The sequence below is a fragment of the Nerophis lumbriciformis genome, linkage group LG11 (assembly GCF_033978685.3).
Source record: "Nerophis lumbriciformis linkage group LG11, RoL_Nlum_v2.1, whole genome shotgun sequence".
Classification (NCBI taxonomy): Eukaryota; Metazoa; Chordata; class Actinopteri; order Syngnathiformes; family Syngnathidae; genus Nerophis; species Nerophis lumbriciformis.
The window spans coordinates 45968142-45987137 of NC_084558.2; the positions used below are offsets into that span (position 1 = coordinate 45968142).

Genomic DNA, 18996 nt, shown 5'->3' on the forward strand with positions numbered 1-18996 from the left:
TTTTTGGAGAATGTTCTTTTAAAACAGCATAGTGCTTCTGTAATGTAGAAGATCTTGAATTAGTCTTATGGAGTACATTCTTAAAACAGCATAGTGCTTCTGTCATGTAGAGGATCTTGAACTAGTTTTTGGAGTAAGTTCTTAAAACAGCATAGTGCCTCTGTCATGTAGAGGATCTTGGACTAGTTTTTTTTGGAGTAGATTCTTAAAACACCATAGTGCGTCTGTCATATAGAGGATCTTGGACTAGTTTTTTTTCAGTTGACTCTTAAAACGGCATAGTGCTTCTTTCATGTAGAGGATCTTGAACTACAGTTTTTGGAGTAGATTCTAAAAATGGCATAGTGCTTCTGTCATATAGAGGGTCTTGGATTAGTTTTTGCAGTAGGTTCTTAAAACAGCATAGTGCTTCTGTCATATAGAGGATTTTGAACTAGTTTTTTGGAGTAGGTTCTTAAAACAGCATAGTGTTTCTGCCATGTAGAGGATCTTGGACTACTTTTTGCATTAGGTTCTTAAAACAGGAACATGTTTTCATCATATTAAAGATTTGGGACTAGTTTTTTTGCAGTAGGTTTTTAAAACAGCCAAGTGCTTCTGTCATTTAGAGGATCTTGAACTAGTATTTTGGAGTATGTTCTTTTAAAACAGCATAGTGCTTCTGTAATGTATATGATCTTGGACTAGTTTTTTTTTGAGTAGATTCTAAAAACAGCATAGTGCCTCTGTCATGTACAGGATCTTGGACTAGTTTTTTTGGAGTAGATTCTTAAAACAGCATAGTGCGTCTGTCATATAGAGGATCTTGAACTACATTTTTGGAGTAGATTCTAAAAACGGCATAGTGCTTTTGTCATATAGAGGGTCTTGGACTAGTTTTTGCAGTAGGTTCTTAAAATAGCCAAGTGCTTCTGTCATTTAGAGGATCTTGAACTAGGTTTTCGGAGTATGTTCTTAAAACAGCATAGTGCTTCTGTAATGTAGAGGATCTTGAACTAGTTTTTTTGGAGTAAGTTCTTAAAACAGCATAGTGCCTCTGTCATGTACAGGATCTTGGACTAGTTTTTTTTTTGAATAGATTCTTAAAACAGCATAGTGCGTCCGTCATATAGAGGAACTTGAACTACAGTTTTGGAGTAGATTCTAAAAACGGCATAGTGCTTCTGTCATATAGAGGGTCTTGGACTAGTTTTTGCAGTAGGTTCTTAAAATAGCCAAGTGCTTCTGTCATTTAGAGGATCTTGAACTAGTTTTTCGGAGTACGTTCTTAAAACAGCATAGTGCTTCTGTAATGTAGAGGAACTTGAACTAGTTTTTTGGAGTAAGTTCTTAAAACAGTATAGTGCCTCTGTCATGTACAGGATCTTGGACTAGTTTTTTTGGAGTAGATTCTTAAAACAGCATAGTGCGTCTGTCATATAGAGGATCTTGAACTACAGTTTTGGAGTAGATTCTATAAACGGCATAGTGCTTCCGTCATATAGAGCGTCTTGAACTAGTTTTTTGGAGTAGGTTCTTAAAACAGCATAGTGCTTCTGCCTTGTAGAGGATCTTGGACTACTTTTTGCAGTAGGTTCTTAAAACAGTAACATGTTTTCATCATATTAAAGATTTGGGACTAGTTTTTTGTTTGCAGTAGGTTCTTAAAACAGCCAAGTGCTTCTGTCATTTAGAGGATCTTGAACTAGTTTTTTGGAGTAAGTTTTTAAAACAGCATAGTGCCTCTGTCATGTAAAGGATCTTGGACTAGTTTTTTTGGATGATACATTTTCCATCCTTTTTTTTTTTTTTCATAAAAACAGAGCTGCAAAAGTGAATCACACTTCAACTCTTTAGTTATGACCCTGAAGCAGGTTTTGAAGAAAAAAAAAACAGATACCTTCCTCACAGACGTCATGCATTATTCATCTGCCGCCGCAAAAAGTCTCCACTTCATCAGGCATCGGGGTCAACTGTCGGCCGCCATTACGCTTGACACCGGGTCAGGAGGTCACATGACCACATAACCACCGGCAAACGTGTATTCAGTGGTGGAAGGCGACTGACACGCACACACAACCCGCACTAGTAATTTTAGTCATTTTAGCTGCCTGGCGGTGATAAACTGGCTCGTAACAATAAATAGCATCTGTGTTGGCATGGCAACATGACCTTGAGTCTGTGGTCGATCCGCATCTACATTTTGGTTCTAAAATGCGGCGGCGAAACAGCCATTGTGCATGGCTCCCGCCTTATTTTGCAACACTTTTATTCCGCATAGTCTTCATCCGACGCGTCAAATCCACGGGTTATGCTTTTTCTTTGGCTTTTTTGCCCCGCCTACTTTGGGACATTAAAGAAGAAAAGTGTTACAATAACCATAGAATTGCATTTTAAACATCCATGCATTTTTTACTGCTTGTCTTTCTCGGGGAAAAAAAGGAAAACATTCAAGTAAAAGACTCCGACGATGTTGCCTGTCGGCTGTTGGCGTGATCCCGGGATGCAGAGAAGACAGGCAGAAGATCGTTTGATTAGGTGCCAGGCAGAAGAAAATTAACACGGGTCTGGTAGGTCCTCAGTAAGCAATAGAACACATCTGAACCGATACGGTACCAATATGTTGGTACATGGGAATCGATACAGGTACCAATTTGAGAAATGTAGAAGTTGTGCAAGTTTGAAAAATGGGAAAAATGACTTGGAAAACTGGGAATTTTGGGTTATTTTTCTGAAATTGTTTTGGGGCGTTCACTATTCCCGGTCGAGCTGAACATTTTGATATTTGAACGGTTCCGATGGGCTGTGGAGTGCACCAAAAACACGCACCTGGGGATAGGTTGATTGGCAACACTAAATTGGCCCTAGTGTGTGAATGTGAGGTGGCGACTTGTCCAGGGTGTACCCCACCTTCCGCCCGAATGCAGCTGAGATAGGCTCCAGCACCGCCCGCGACCCCCAAAAGGGACAAGCGGTACAAAATGGGTGGATGGATGACTCAAAGGTGAATGGCTGCGAAAAGTTTTAAAAAACAGTGTAAAATTAGATGAAAAAGTTAGCATTTTTAAGTTAGCTTGCTATCGTTTGCATGCTAACAGTTAACAAGCGTCACATACGAAGTTGTATGAGTCTGGGTTAAACGATTGCAAAACTAGCTCAAAAAGTTAGCATGCTAATGTTAGCACATTACAGATCAGCAGGTACCAGAAGGTAAGAAAAGTTCATTTTGCATAATATTGCGAAACAAAACGCCAGATAATATGTCTTACTTTATACACACACCATAATAATACTCCTACAATCCATCAAGTGGTGTGGCTTCATAGCTTACCAAAGTCATACTAAAATATTTTGATCGATTTTTGAGCGCTGTGTGTAATGTTTGTTGCGTTTGGACCAGTTGTTCCTCCCAGGGAATTCAAGTTTCTGGTCGTCGCTCCCAAGCTCTTTACGACACTTAAAGCTGAGTAAAAGAACCACCAGAGACAGAATAGGTATTTTGTAATATATTTTCAAAGCTTTGCAAATATAATGAGACCAGTCCAGCATAGAACTTTCAATCGCGCAGCTAAGATGGTCTGCCCTAAAAATATGGAAACCTTCTATTCTATCAAGTCTCTCTCCCTCCCACCCTAGCTGTCTTGTCTTTTCAGCCCAAACACATGCCCACTGTCCTCCGCACCTGGACATGAGAAGAGATAAAAGAAGGAGTATCTCTCTTTCTTACATTCCATATTCAAGGTTAGCACACAGTATTTGCAGACAACCAAAAGATCACAATTGGAAGAAAAACACTAGCTGTTTTGTAATATGATTATGAAAATAAAGAAGTAACACTTAAATACGGATATATGTAAATATCTGCCTCCGACATGTTCTATAGCAGGGGGGGGGGGGGGGGGGCAAACTCAAATACAGAGTGGGCCAAAATTTAAAAGTGAACAAAGCCGCGGGCCAAGGTTGAACAAATGAACCTTTTAATAGGGACCCAAACATGTTTTGCATTAAATATTGAACAAGTAAGGCTTATACAACTGTATAGTGACACGCAAAATCGAGTTTCAAATAATAATAATAATAATAATGAAAAAATATCAATGGCATATCAAATACAATTTAAATAAAAATGTAATGCCTCTTTTCTATTTGCAGCCTTCTGAGGTAAATATCAACATTAACTTTTTCCACAGGCTAATCAATTTGAAAATAAAATAACAATGAATAAACCTACCATTCAGGACTAATCTGATGTGCCCAAGCCAGATACCTGCCATCTTTTCTGGGATGCAAGTTCATTAATGTCGGGGCTCAGGCTTTGAGCTGAGGCAACCTTCATTATCGAACGAACGTGTTCATCAGTCATTATTTCTCGTATTCCACAGTCTTAACGTCCTCTACGAGCTGACGTCACGTCCGTTTTTTATCCCTTCTAACAATGTGCCGGTGTTGTGCCGGATAATGCACCCCCGGCGTAGAATGCACCCCCTGACGGGAGTGTTATATCGACTAAAGCCCACACTTAAAGTTTCCACGTGCAAGATTGAATCTATTTAAAAAAGTTATTTAATAAGAAGCCAAAAGTGCAAAAACAATAATGTTCTTGTTGGAGGAGTTGTGAATGAATGAAATATGAAATCCGTGCTGCAGTCGCTGCTGGGACACAACATTAGGCACACCTGCAGACTGCAGCACGGATTTCATATTTCATTCATTCACAACTCCTCCAACACGAACATTATTGTTCTTGCACTTTTGGCTTATTAAATAACTTTTTTAAATAGATTCAATCTTGCACGTGGAAATTTTAAGTGTGGGCTTCAGTTGATACAACACTCCCGTCAGGGGGTGCATTCTACGCCGGTGGTGCATTATCCGGCAAAACACCTGCCCAGTCACAAGATATGAGCGGCTTCTGTACGCACACACACGTAAATGCAAAGCATACTTCATCAGCAGTGATACAGTTTACACTGAGAGTGGCCGTATAAACAACTTTAACACTGTTACAAATATGCGCCACATTGTGAACCCACACCAAACAAGAATGACAAACAGTAACACAACATAAACAAACTCTTCCGGGACGCTACATTATACACCCCCGCTACCACCAACCCCCCCACACACACACACACATACACACACCTTGTAGCGTCCCGGAAGAGTTAGTGCTGCAAAGGGTTCTGGGTATTTGTTCTGTTGTGTTTATGTTGTGTTACTGTGTGGATGTTCTCCCGAAATGTGTTTGTCATTCTTGTTTGGTGTGGATTCAAAGTGTGGCGTATATTTCTAACAATGTTAAAGTTTTTTATACTGGCAACCTCAGTGTAACCTGTATGGCTGTTGACCAAGTATGCATTTGCATTCACTTCTGTGTGCGTGCCAAAGCTGCACATATTATGTAACTGAGCCAGAACTCGTTGGACTGGACGAAAAGGGGACGTTACAATTCTCGGGAGGGGCACTGAAATTTGTGAGTTTCCCGGGAGGTTTGGCAAGTATGAGAATTAGCGGGGTGATAACGCGGCGCCGCCGCTGGATATGATCGGCGGGCCAGCTCTAGTGTTAATTTGATATCACTTCACGGGCCAAATTTGAGAACCAAATTCTATATTCTCAATGGAACATATAAAATGTTGGTGTTGTTTACTTGAGACATATTGCCATAATAGTGCAGTCTACTCGTATCTCTTATGTTTGACTGCCATCTACTGGTCACACTTATCATTCCACCATGTACCAAAGAAAATTGCTTCGAGGTCGGTAAGCAAAACCAGAATTACTGTCGAGTTTTGAGGGGGGGGGGGGGGGGGTTTAAGTGTGCCCTATAGTCCGGAAAACATGGTAATAAAAAACACGGTAGTTCCCCTTTAAAGCGAAATGCATTGGGAACATAGAGAAAAGGCTATTGGGGCGGTATAGCTCGGTTGGTAGAGTGGCCGTTCCAGGTTCGATTCCCGCTTCCGCCATCCTAGTCACTGCCGTTGTGTCCTTGGGCAAGGCACTTTACCCACCTGCTCCCAGTGCCACCCACACGGGTTTAAATGCAACTTAGATATTGGCTTTCACCATGTAAAGCGCTTTGATTCACTAGAGAAAAGCGCTATATAAATATAATTCACTTCACAGAAGGGACAATCAGTAGAAAATGGATGGATGGATGGATGCTGTGCAAAATGCCACAAAGAGACACGTATGAGAACAATGTTTAATGTGTTGAATCAATGGTGCAGATGAGCCATTGCTCCTACTCGTGTCGCTCTGTATGCTTTTGCTTTGTCTTCAGGAACTTTTTTGCTGCACCAAAAAACAAATTCCACAAAGTAATGAGCCGTGGGGGTTTTTGTGTGTGCACCTCCAGTTGCTTGCTTCTATTTTGTACGAGAATTGCGGCTCTTTTGGCTCCTTTTAAACGTCCCAAAAGCAATTATAGTTCACTCTCATAGTGCTGTGTTGGTCAGAGTCAGAGACACAGCGAGACCTGCTGGTCATCCAAGGAACTGCAGCCTTGTCTGTCGAGAAGATGTTTACTCTCTCTCTCTCTCTCTCTCGCTCTATGTTGCAGGCGTCTGCGAGTGCTCAGACTTCACCACCGGGACCAACTGCGAGCGCTGCCTGGACGGTTACTATGGCAACGCGCTGGCCGGCACGCTGGGCGACTGCCGGCCGTGCCCTTGCCCCGACCGCGGCAGCTGTGTCCTGGTGCCCGGGACCGCACAGGTGGTCTGCACCAACTGTCCTGCAGGGCAGACAGGTGAGGGGACAACAGCCAGTCTTGGCAGAGGGCTTCTGTATCTTGGATCTTGGACTAGTTTTTTTTTTTTCAGTAGGTTCTTAAAACTGCATAGTGCTTCTGTTTTATAGAGGATCTTGAACTAGTTTTTTTCCAGTAGGCTCTTAAAACTGCATAGTGCTTTTTTCATGTAGAGGATCTTGGACTAGTTTTTTTTCAGTAGGCTCTTAAAAATGCATAGTGTTTCTTTCATGTAGAGGATCTTGGACTAGTTTTTTTTTCCCAGTAGGCTCTTAAAACTGCATAGTGCTTCTTTCATGTAGAGGATCTTGGACTAGTTTTTTTTTTCCAGTAGGCTCTTGAAACTGCATAGTGCTTCTTTCATGTAGAGGATCTTGAATTTTTTTTTTTCAGTATGTTCTTAAAACAACGTAGTCCCTCTGTCATATACAGGATCTTGGACTAGTTTTTGCAGTAGGTTCTTAAAACAACATCGTGCCTCTGTCTTATACAGGATCTTGCATAGTGTTTCTTTCATGTAGAGGATCTTGGACTAGTTTTTTTTTTCCAGTAGGCTCTTAAAACTGCATAGTGCTTCTTTCATGTAGAGGATCTTGGACTAGTTTTTTTTTTTCCCAGTAGGCTCTTAAAACTGCATAGTGCTTCTTTCATGTAGAGGATCTTGAAATATTTTTCTTCAGTATGTTCTTAAAACAACATAGTGCTTCTGTCATATACAGGATCTTGGACTAGTTTTTTTCAGTAGGCTCTTAAAAATGAATAGTGTTTCTTTCATGTAGAGGATCTTGGACTAGTTTTTTTTTTCATTAGGCTCTTAAAACTGCATAGTGCTTCTTTCATGTAGAGGATCTTGGACTAGTTTTTTGTTTTTTTTCCCAGTAGGCTCTTGAAACTGCATAGTGCTTCTTTCATGTAGAGGATCTTGGACTATTTTTTTTCAGTATGTTCTTAAAACCACATAGTGCCTCTGTCATATACGAGATCTTGGACTAGTTTTTGCAGTAGGTTCTTAAAACAACATCGTGCCTCTGTCTTATACAGGATCTTGCACTAGTTTTTGCAGCATAGTTCCTCTGTCATATACAGGATCTTGGACTAGTTTTTGCAGTAGGTTCTTAAAACAGCATAGTGCTTCTGTCATAAAGGGGAACCTGGACTAGTTTTTTTCAATAGGCTCTTAAAACTGTATAGTGCTTCTGTCATGTAGAGGATATTGGACTAGTTGTTTCAATAGGCTCTAAACCTGCATAGTGCTTCTGTCACATAGTGGATCTTGAACTAGTTTTTTCAATAGGCACTAAACCTGCATAGTGATTCTGTCATAAAGAGGATCTTGAACTAGTTTTTTTCAGTAGGTTCTTAAAACTGCATAGTGCTTCTGTTTTATAGAGGATCTTGGACTAGTTGTTTTTTTTCAGTAGGTTCTTAAAACGGCATAGTGCTTCTGTTTTATAGAGGATCTTCGACTAGTTGTTTTTTTTTTCAGTAGGTTCTTAAAACTGCATAGTGCTTCTGTTTTATAGAGGATCTTGAACTAGTTTTTTTCCAGTAGGCTCTTAAAACTGCATAGTGCTTTTTTCATGTAGAGGATCTTGGACTAGTTTTTTTTCAGTAGGCTCTTAAAAATGCATAGTGTTTCTTTCATGTAGAGGATCTTGGACTATTTTTTTTTTTCATTAGGCTCTTAAAACTGCATAGTGCTTCTTTCATGTAGAGGATCTTGCACTAGTTTTTTTTCCAGTAGGCTCTTGAAACTGCATAGTGCTTCTTTCATGTAGAGGATCTTGGACTATTTTTTTTCAGTATGTTCTTAAAACAACATAGTGCCTCTGTCATATACAGGATCTTGCACTAGTTTTTGCAGTAGGTTCTTAAAACAGCATAGTGCCTCTGTCATATACATGATCTTGGACTAGTTTTTTCAGTAGGTTCTTAAAACTGCATAATGCTTCTGTCATATAAAGGATTTTGGACTCGTTTTTTTTTTTCTCAGTAGGCTCTTAAAACTGCATAGTGCTTTTTTCATGTAGAGTATCTTGGACTAGTTTTTTTTCAGTAGGCTCTTAAAATGCATAGTGCTTCTTTCATGTAGAGGATCTTGGACTAGTTTGTTTTTTTCCAGTAGGCTCTTAAAACTGCATAGTGCTTCTTTCATGTAGAGGATCTTGAAATATTTTTCTTCAGTATGTTCTTAAAACAACATAGTGCCTCTGTCATATACAGGATCTTGGACTAGTTTTTGCAGTAGGTTCTTAAAACAACATAGTGCCTCTGTCATATACAGGATCTTGGACTAGTTTTTGCAGTAGGTTCTTAAAACTGCATAGTGCTTCTGTCATGTAGAGGATCTTGGACTCGTTTTTTTTCTCAGTAGGCTCTTAAAACTGTATAGTGCTTCTGTCGTATAGAGGATCTTGAACTAGTTTTTTTTCGAGTAGGCTCTTAAAAATGCATAGTGCTTCTGTCAAGTAGAGGATCCTGGACTAGTTTTTCCAGTATGTTCTTAAAACTGTATCGTGCTTCTGTCATGTAGAGGCTCTTGGACTCGTTTTTCAGTAGGTTCTTAAAACTGAATAGTGCTTCTGTCATGTAGAGGATCTTGGACTAGTTTTTTCAGTAGGTTCTTGAAACTGCATAATGCTTCTGTCATATAGAGGATCTTGGGCTAGTTTTTTTCTCGGTAGGCTCTTAAAACAGCATGGTGCTTCTGTCATATAGAGGATCTTGAACTAGTTTTTTTTCCGAGTAGGCTCTTAAAAATGCATAGTGCTTCTGTCAAGTAGAGGAACTTGGACTAGTTTTTCCAGTATGTTCTTAAAACTATCGTGCTTCTGTCATGTAGAGGATCTTGGACTAGTTTTTTTTCTCAGTAGGCTCTTAAAACGACATAGTGCTTCTGTCGTGTAGAGGATCTTGAACTAGTTTTTTTTCGAGTAGGCTCTTAAAAATGCATAGTGCTTCTGTCAAGTAGAGGATCTTGGACTAGTTGTTTTTTCAGTAGGCTCTTAAAACTGCATAGTGCTTCTTTCATGTAGAGGATCTTGGACTAGTTTTTTTTCAGTATGTTCTTGAAACTGTTTTGCGCTTCTGTCATGTAGAGGATCGTGGACTAGTTTTTGCAGTAGGTTCCTAAAACAGCATAGTGCTTCTGTCATGAAGAGGATCTTGAAATAGTTTTTTTTCAGTAGGTTCTTAAAAGAGCATAGTGCTTCTGTCATGTAGAGGATCTTGGACTAGTTTTTTCAGTAGGTTCTTGAAACTGCATAATGCTTCTGTCATACAGAGGATCTTGGGCTAGTTTTTTTCTCGGTAGGCTCTTAAAACAGCATGGTGCTTCTGTCATATAGATGATCTTGGACTAGTTTTTTTTTTTCAGTAGGTTCTTAAAACAGCATAGTGCTTCTTTCATGTAGAGGATCTTGGACTAGTTTTTTTCAGTATGTTCTTAAAACTGTATCGTGCTTCTGTCATGTAGAGGATCTTGGACTTGTTTTTTCAGTAGGTTCTTAAAACTGCATAGTGCTTCTGTCATATAGAGGATCTTGGACTAGTTTTTTTTTCCCAGTAGGCTCTTAAAACTGCATAGTGCTTCTTTCATGTAAAAAATCTTGGACTAGTTTGTTTCAGTATGTTTTTAAAACTATCGTGCTTCTGTCATGTAGAGGATCTTGAACTAGTTTTTTTGAGTAGGTTCTTAAAACTGCATTGTGCTTTTGTCATAGAGGAACCTGCACTATTTTTTTCAGTTGGCTCTTAAAACTGCAGTGTGCTTCTGTCGTATAGAGGATCTTGGACTATTTTTTTGTAGTGGGTTTTTAAAAAATGCATGGTGTTTCCGTCGAATAGAGGATCTTGGACTAGTTTTTAAGCAGTAGGTTCTTAAAACAGAAGAGTGTTTCTATCATATAAAGGATCCTGTGTTAGTTTTTTGCAGTAGGTTCTGAAAAACAGCAGACCACCCATGTCATAAAGAGGATCTTGGACTAGTTTCATGCTGTATTTTCTTAAAACAGATGACATACAGGCTCTTGGACCAGCATAAATATATTGCTTCTCCTATGCTTTATGTGTATGACTATATTATCATGTGGTGAAGTCAAACAGTGATGTTAGGGCAGAGCAGGAAGATGTTTAGCACCTTAAAGTAGTCTAGTACTAGATCTGGGTTTATATAGGAAGGTGTCCGGGTCCAAATCAAGTCCACCTATTGAGGACTTCTGCTTTTATTTTGTCAAATGAAAACATGAACATTGTAAATCATTTGCTTTTTATGAAGGCACAGTTTGCCGTCACACGTGTACCTAATGTAGTATTTATGGGGCGGGGCTTGACCTCGCATTGCAGGAACGCGCTGCCAGATGTGCGACGACGGATTCTACGGCGACCCGCTGGGACAATCGGGGGCGGTGCGCCCGTGCGGCCGATGCGACTGCAGCGGCAACGTGGACGCCAACGCTGTGGGCGTGTGCGACCACCTGACGGGCCGCTGCCTGAAGTGCACGGGACACACCGAGGGCGAGCGCTGCCAGCTTTGCCGCCACGGTTACTACGGCGACGCTCGCAGCGACGCCGCCGGACCGAAGTGCAAACGTAAGTAGGCTGAGTTTGCTTGACTGACTTGGCAGAAGCCGAAAGGATGACATATTTACAAACCCCGTTTCCATATGAGTTGGGAAATTGTGTTAGATGTAAATATAAACGGAATACAATGATTTGCAAATCATTTTCAACCCATATTCAGTTGAATATGCTACAAAGACAACATATTTGATGTTCAAACTGATAACATTTTTTTTTTTTTTTGCAAATAATCATTAACTTTAGAATTTGATGCCAGCAACACGTGACAAAGAAGTTGGGAAAGGTGGCAATAAATACTGATAAAGTTGAGGAATGCTCATCAAACACTTATTTGGAACATCCCACAGGTGTGCAGGCTAATTGGGAACAGGTGGGTGCCATGATTGGGTATAAAAACAGCTTCCCAAAAAATGCTCAGTCTTTCACAAGAAAGGATGGGGCGAGGTACACCCCTTTGTCCACAACTTCGGAGCAAAGAGTCAAACAGTTTAAGAACAATGTTTCTCAAAGTGCAATTGCAAGAAATTTAGGGATTTTAACATCCACGGTCCATAATATCATCAAAAGGTTCAGAGAATCTGGAGAAATCAACATTGAATGACTGTGACCTTCAATACCTCAGACGGCACTGTATCAAAAACCGACATCAATCTCTAAAGGATATCACCACATGGGCTCAGGAACACTTCAGAAAACCCCTGTCACTAAATACAGTTGGTCGCTACATCTGTAAGTGCAAGTTAAAGCTCTACTATGCAAAGCGAAAGCCATTTATCAACAACACCCAGAAAAGCTGCCGGCTTCTCTGGGCCCGAGATCATCTAAGATGGACTCATGCAAATTGGAAAAGTGTTCTGTGGTCCACATTTCAAATTGTTTTTGGAAATATTCGACATCGTGTCATCCGGGCCAAAGGGGAAGCGAACCATCCAGACTGTTATCGACGCAAAGTTGAAAAGCCAGCATCTGTGATGGTATGGGGGTGTGTTAGTGCCCAAGACATGGGTAACTTACACATCTGTGAAGGCTCCATTAATGCTGAAAGGTACATACAGGTTTTGGAGCAAAATATGTTGCCATCCAAGCGCCGTCTTTTTCATGGACGCCCCTGCTTATTTCAGCAAGACAATGCCACGCCACATTCAGCACGTGTTACAACAGCGTGGCTTCGTAAAAAAAAGAGTGCGGGTACTTTCCTGGCCCGCCTGCAGTCCAGACCTGTCTCCCATCGAAAATGTGTGGCGCATTATGAAGCGTAAAATACGACAGCGGAGACCCCCGGACTGTTGAACAACTGAAGCTCTACATAAAACAAAAATGGGAAAGAATTCCTCAGTTCCCAATCGTTTATTGAGTGTTGTTAAAAGAAAAGGTGATGTAACACAGTGGTGAACATGCCCTTTCCCAACTACTTTGGCACGTGTTGCAGCCATGAAATTCTAAGTTAATTATTATTTGCCAAAAAAAAATAAAGTTTATGAGTTTGAACATCAAATATCTTGTCTTTGTAGTGCATTCAATTGAATATGGGTTGAAAAGGATTTGCAAATCATTGTATTCCGTTTATATTTTCATCTAACACAATTTCCCAACTCATATGGAAACGGGGTTTGTAAAATCTTTATGGAGAACACGCACAAAACTGATTTGATTTACAATTAAACAAGAACGTCACATACAATAAATAGCATTATTTACATTTTTGTATATAATGAATAAGACTTATCTTTGACTATGAACCTAATTGGTTCTTCAACAGGGCTCGTAAATCGGAAAGTTTGTATAGTGAAGCAAATTTCTGCATAAGAAACAATGTAAATATGAACAATGGACAAAAGTCCATATTTTAGTGAAAATGTGCACACTTTGAACATAATATAAAGTACTGTATAGCAAACAAACATAACACGGAGGTGATACATCAACTTTCTATTTATTAACAAGGAAAAAAAATAACAACAAGATAAACTGTCCTGCGCCAACACACAGAATTCCCTTTGGCGCCCTCACAAACAATCAGAAATCAGCAAAATCCTTGACTCAATCAACCATGTTGCTGCAAAAATTAACATTTTAAAAAGCACAATCTTACTTAATGGGGACATCGCTCTGTTTACACAGTCACCTTTAGGGGACCTCTGACGGTATGGGGACAAAAAAAACAGGAAACCTTTTTAAATGATAGTCAGATCAATGCTGAGGATGCCTAAGTGATTTTTAAGCTTTGGCCCATAAAACATGTTTACTGGTTAGTTTGAATGTGAGACATTTGCATTTAATTTTTTCATTTATTAAATGGTCTTCAGTAGTCACGTACAAATTTGATTTAATGATTTAATGATTTAATTTAAAACCTCTTCTCACTCCGTCGCTTACCAAAGGCATTTGGTAAATTTAGACCTGCGCTTATAAATTTGAGTGTGATGTAAGGATACCATCATGAAAAGCATATTTAATAAAACAAAACGTGATTATGGTCTTACCTTTACTTATAAATGAAGTCCATGCGCAGCTCCTTTTGAACAAAAGCATCGATAACTTGTTTATAGAAGTCTTCCTTATCTTTCTTCAGTTTTAAAAGTCTCTCTGTCTCGATGGAGATCTTCCTTTAATCATTATTGAAAGTCCAGTTTAGAAAACTGTTGTTGTCACTTCTTCTGCAGCCGAGTAGTCGCAAGAATGATCCCTGGGATCACTAGCGCCCTCTACCACCATGAGGCGGGAGTCATTTAATGACTCATATTTGACACACGCAGCTACGGTATATTAATAAAACATTTTCACTGTTCTTTTTAGCATATTCAATAGCTTGGACCTTAAATCCTACTGAATATCTCTTTATCTTCTTCCCTTTATGAGATTTTAAATTATTGGAAATTAGCCTCCTCCATTTTGTACGGACACAAAATGAATGAACGTGGCATATTAAAAGTTTGCAAATTGAAAAGTTTGCAAATGGAGGGGTTTGTAAATCGAGGTTCCACTGTATAGCAACATAACAAAAAGGCCCTGTCATGTGCTTTGAAGAGATTAGCATATTAAAAACCCTGTTTCCATATGAGTTGGGAAATTGTGTTAGATGTAAATATAAACGGAATACAATGATTTGCAAATCCTTTTCAACCCATATTCAATTGAATGCACTACAAAGACAACATATTTGATGTTCAAACTCATAAACTTTATTTTTTTTTTGCAAATAATAATTAACTTAGAATTTCATGGCTGCAACACGTGCCAAAGTAGTTGGGAAAGGGCATGTTCACCACTGTGTTACATGGCCTCTCCTTTTAACAACACTCAGTAAACGTTTGGGAACTGAGGAGACACATTTTCGAAGCTTCTCAGGTGGAATTCTTTCCCATTCTTGCTTGATGTACAGCTTAAGTTGTTCAACAGTCCGGGGGTCTCCGTTGTGCTATTTTAGGCTTCATAATGCGCCACACATTTTCAATGGGAGTCAGGTCTGGACTACAGGCAGGCCAGTCTAGTACCCGCACTCTTTTACTATGAAGCCAGGTTGATGTAACACGTGGCTTGGCATTGTCTTGCTGAAATAAACAGGGGCGTCCATGGTAACGTTGCTTGGATGGCAACATATGTTGCTCCAAAACCTGTATGTACCTTTCATCATTAATGGTGCCTTCACAGATGTGTAAGTTACCCATGTCTTGGGCACTAATACACCCCCATACCATCACAGATGCTGCCTTTTACACTTTGCACCAGAACAATCCGGATGGTTCTTTTCCTCTTTAATCCGGAGGACACGACGTCCACAGTTTCCAAAAACAATTTGAAATGTCGACTCGTCAGACCACAGAACACTTTTCCACTTTATATCAGTCCATCTTAGATGAGCTCAGGCCCAGCGAAGCCGACGGCGTTTCTGGGTGTTGTTGATAAACGGTTTTCGCTTTGCATAGGAGAGTTTTAACTTGCACTTACAGATGTAGCGACCAACTATAGTTACTGACAGTGGGTTTCTGAAGTGTTCCTGAGCCCATGTGGTGATATCCTTTACACACTGATGTCGCTTGTTGATGCAGTACAGCCTGAGGGATCGAAGGTCACGGGCTTAGCTGCTTATGTGCAGTGATTTCTCCAGATTCTCTGAACCCTTTGATGATATTACGGACCGTAGATGGTGAAATCCCTAAATTCCTTGCAATAGCTGCTTGAGAAAGGTTTTTCTTAAACTGTTCAACAATTTGCTCACGCACTTGTTGACAAAGTGGTGACCCTCGCTCCATCCTTGTTTGTGAATGACTGAGCATTTCATGGAATCTACTTTTATACCCAATCATGGCACCCACCTGTTCCCAATTAGCCTGCACACCTGTGGGATGTTCCAAATAAGTGTTTGATGAGCATTCCTCAACTTTATCAGTATTTATTGCCACCTTTCCCAACTTCTTTGTCACGTGTTGCTGGCATCAAATTCTAAAGTTAATGATTATTTGCAGAAAAAAAATCAGTTTGATTATCAAATATGTTGTCTTTGTAGCATATTCAACTGAATATGGGCTGAAAATGATTTACAAATCATTGTATTCCGTTTATATTTAACACAATTTCCCAACTCATATGGTAAAAGAAAGACAGGGCAAAGAGTCACATATGAGAAACAAGTGTCGAGAGATAAGTGTGGAGGGAGGCGTGGCCAGCGCTGCCTGCGGGAGCGGATGTCGCCGTCTCTGTCCAAGGTGCTGAGGACAGCGCGCTGACCGACGGGGGCGTGTCAGGGCTGGCTTCAAAACACAGCTGAACAGGTGATTACATTTCCCAGGTGGTACGAGTTGTCTAATCACCTGTTGTCTTTAACAGTAGCGGGAGGAAGGACTTGGCGAGTTGGAGAGACTTTTGAGAGACTGAAAAGTCAAGTAGCGAAAAACTATCGATGTGTATTAAAACCAGGTTTTGCGACTTCCACGATAAGCTTACTGCCCTCTGCTGGTGAGGTGAGGTATGTCATGCTCCACGTTCATCCGTTTCTGTCATTTCCCAGCGTGCGGCTGCAGCCTCGCCGGGACCTCCAGCCGTGCGAACCAGTGCCACCCCCAGACAGGAACCTGCGACTGCCTCGCTCACGTGACGGGGCGAGACTGCGGACAATGTGAGGACGGCTTTTTCAACCTGCGACCCGGCGTGGGTTGCGAGAGGTAAAGAGGCGCCCCCTGTTGGTGTTTTTATTTTATTTTTTTTGCCTTGAAAAGTCAGCGTTGTCCTTCCTCCTCCAGGTGCACGTGCAACCCCGTCGGCTCCTTTTCCGCCGCCTGCCACCCAATCACAGGCCAGTGTTTGTGCCGCGCCGGCGTGGACGGGAGACCGTGTGGCTCGTGTCGAGTGGGCTTCTTCGGGTTCTCCTCACGGGGATGCAGAGGTACCGTAAAGAGCCGTAAGAATCCCCGACCACCGACGCCTTTCTCACTCTCGGTTTTGATCTTGGCCACGCGTCGCCAGCCTGTAACTGTGACCCGATGGGCGCCGCCGCCATGCAGTGCCACGCCAACGGGACCTGTCCCTGCCGGCCCGGCTTCACGGGCTACAAGTGTGACAAGTGCGAGCTCAACTTTTTCCACAACAGAGAAACGCACCAGTGTGAGGAGTGCCCGCTTTGCTACGGACTGGTGCAAAAACAGGTGGGTGTGAAAAACCCGTGCGCTCACACAAGTGTAAAAAGAAGCGAAACTCAAGTTAAAGTGAGATTAAAAAGCAACCGTTTTTTTTCCTGGACTTAAATCTGAAATACACTAGTTCCTTTTTGTACACCCAACTTTTTGTATGTTTTCTTATAACGTGTCAGTTAATTTGTGTCTTTATTATGAAAGTTGTTTTTTTGGGGGTTTTTTACACTGACTTTATGTAACTGATTTTTTTGCGTTTGAATTTTAAGAACATCACGGACAATTTCATAGAAAAAAAATTCAGTGCAAAACAAATGTACCGTGTATATATTCTAAAAAATTATAGGTATGAAAATTAAGTGTAATACAATTCAGTGCTGAAAAATTCAGTGTAAAAAAATAACTGTGTATAAAAATTCAAAGTAAAAACATTCAGTGTTTAAAAATTCAGTGTAATAAAATACAGTGCTGAAAAATTATGCGTAAAAAAAAAAAAAGTGTGTAAAAAAATAACTGTGCATACAAATTCAGAGTAATAAAATACAGTGCTGAAAAATTCTGCGTAAAAAAAAAAAATGTGTGTAAAAAAATAAATAAATTCAGTGTAAAACAATTTACCGTATATATATTCTATGTAAAAAAAAATGATATGTATGAAAATTAAGTGTAATACAATTCAGTGCTGAAAAATTCAGTGTAAAAAAATAACCCTGTATAAAAATTCAGAGTAAAAACATTCCGTGTTTAAAAATTCAGTGTAATAAAATACAGTGCTGAAAAATTCTTTGTAAAAAAAAAAAAAAAATGTGTGTAAAAAAAAAAAAAAATTCAGTGTAAAACAATTTACCGTATGAAAATTAAGTGTAATACAATTTAAATGCTGAAAAATTCAGTGTAAAAAAGTAACCGTGTATAAAAATTCAGTGTAAAAACATTCAGTGTTTAAAAATTCAGTGTAATAAAATACAGTGCTGTAAAATTCTGCGTAAAAAAAAAAGGTGTAAAAAAAAAAAAATCAGTGTAAAAAAATTTACCGTGTATATATTCTATGTAAAAAAAATTATATGTATGAAAATTAAGTGTAATATAATTCAGTGCTGAAAAATTCAGTGTAAATAAATAACTGTGTATAAAAATTCAGAGTAATAAATTACAGTGCTGAAACATTCTGCGTAAAAAAAAAAAATGTGTGTAAAAAAAAAAAAATTCAGTGTAAAAAAATGTACCGTGTATATATTCTATGTTAAAAAAATTATATGTATGAAAATTAATTGTAATACATATCAGTGCTGAAAAATTCAGTGTAAAAAAATAACTGTGTATAAAAATTCAGAGTAAAAACATTCAGTATTTAAAAATTCAGTGTAATAAAATACAGTGCTGAAAAATTCTTCGTAAAAAAAAAAAAATGTGTGTAAAAAAATTAAATAAATTCAGTGTAAAAAAATTTACCGTGTATATATTCTATGTAAAAAAATATATATATGTATGAAAATTAAGTGTAATACAATTCAGTGCTGAAAAATTCAGTGTAAAAAAATAAATGTGTATAAAAATCCAGAGTAATAAATTACAGTGCTGAAAAATTCTACGTAAAAAAAAAAAATGTGTGTAAGAAAAAAAAAATTCAGTGTAAATTTTTTTACCGTGTATATATTCTATGTTAAAAAAATTATATGTATGAAAATTAATTGTAATACAATTCAGTGCTGAAAAATTCAGTGTAAAAAAATGACCGTGTATAAAAATTTAGTGTAAAAACATTCAGTGTTTAAAAATTCAGTGTAGTAAAATACAGTGCTGAAAAATTCTGCGTAAAAAAAAAAGTGTGTATAAAAAAGTAAATAAATTCAGTGTAAAAAAATTTACCGTGTATATATTCTATGTAAAAAAATTATATGTATGAAAATTAAGTGTAATACTGAAAAATTCAGTGTAAAAAAATAACTGTATAAAAATTCAGAGTAATAAAATACAGTGCTGAAAAATTCTGCATTAAAAAAAAATGTGTAAAAAAAAAAAAATTCAGTGTAAAAAAATTTACCGTGTATATAT

The 18996-nt window shown here is 39.0% G+C and overlaps 1 protein-coding gene across 1 annotated transcript in view; it reads left to right on the top strand.

Moving 5' to 3' along the window:
- The window catches only part of lamc3 (laminin, gamma 3), a 318369-nt gene that overhangs the window by 259217 nt on the left and 40156 nt on the right, over positions 1–18996 (top strand). The window contains exons 13-17 of the mRNA XM_061966493.1: positions 6545–6733; positions 11078–11323; positions 16323–16476; positions 16555–16697; positions 16778–16956. Of these exons, the coding sequence (XP_061822477.1) occupies positions 6545–6733; positions 11078–11323; positions 16323–16476; positions 16555–16697; positions 16778–16956 (911 nt within the window). The remainder of the gene's footprint in view (positions 1–6544; positions 6734–11077; positions 11324–16322; positions 16477–16554; positions 16698–16777; positions 16957–18996) is intronic.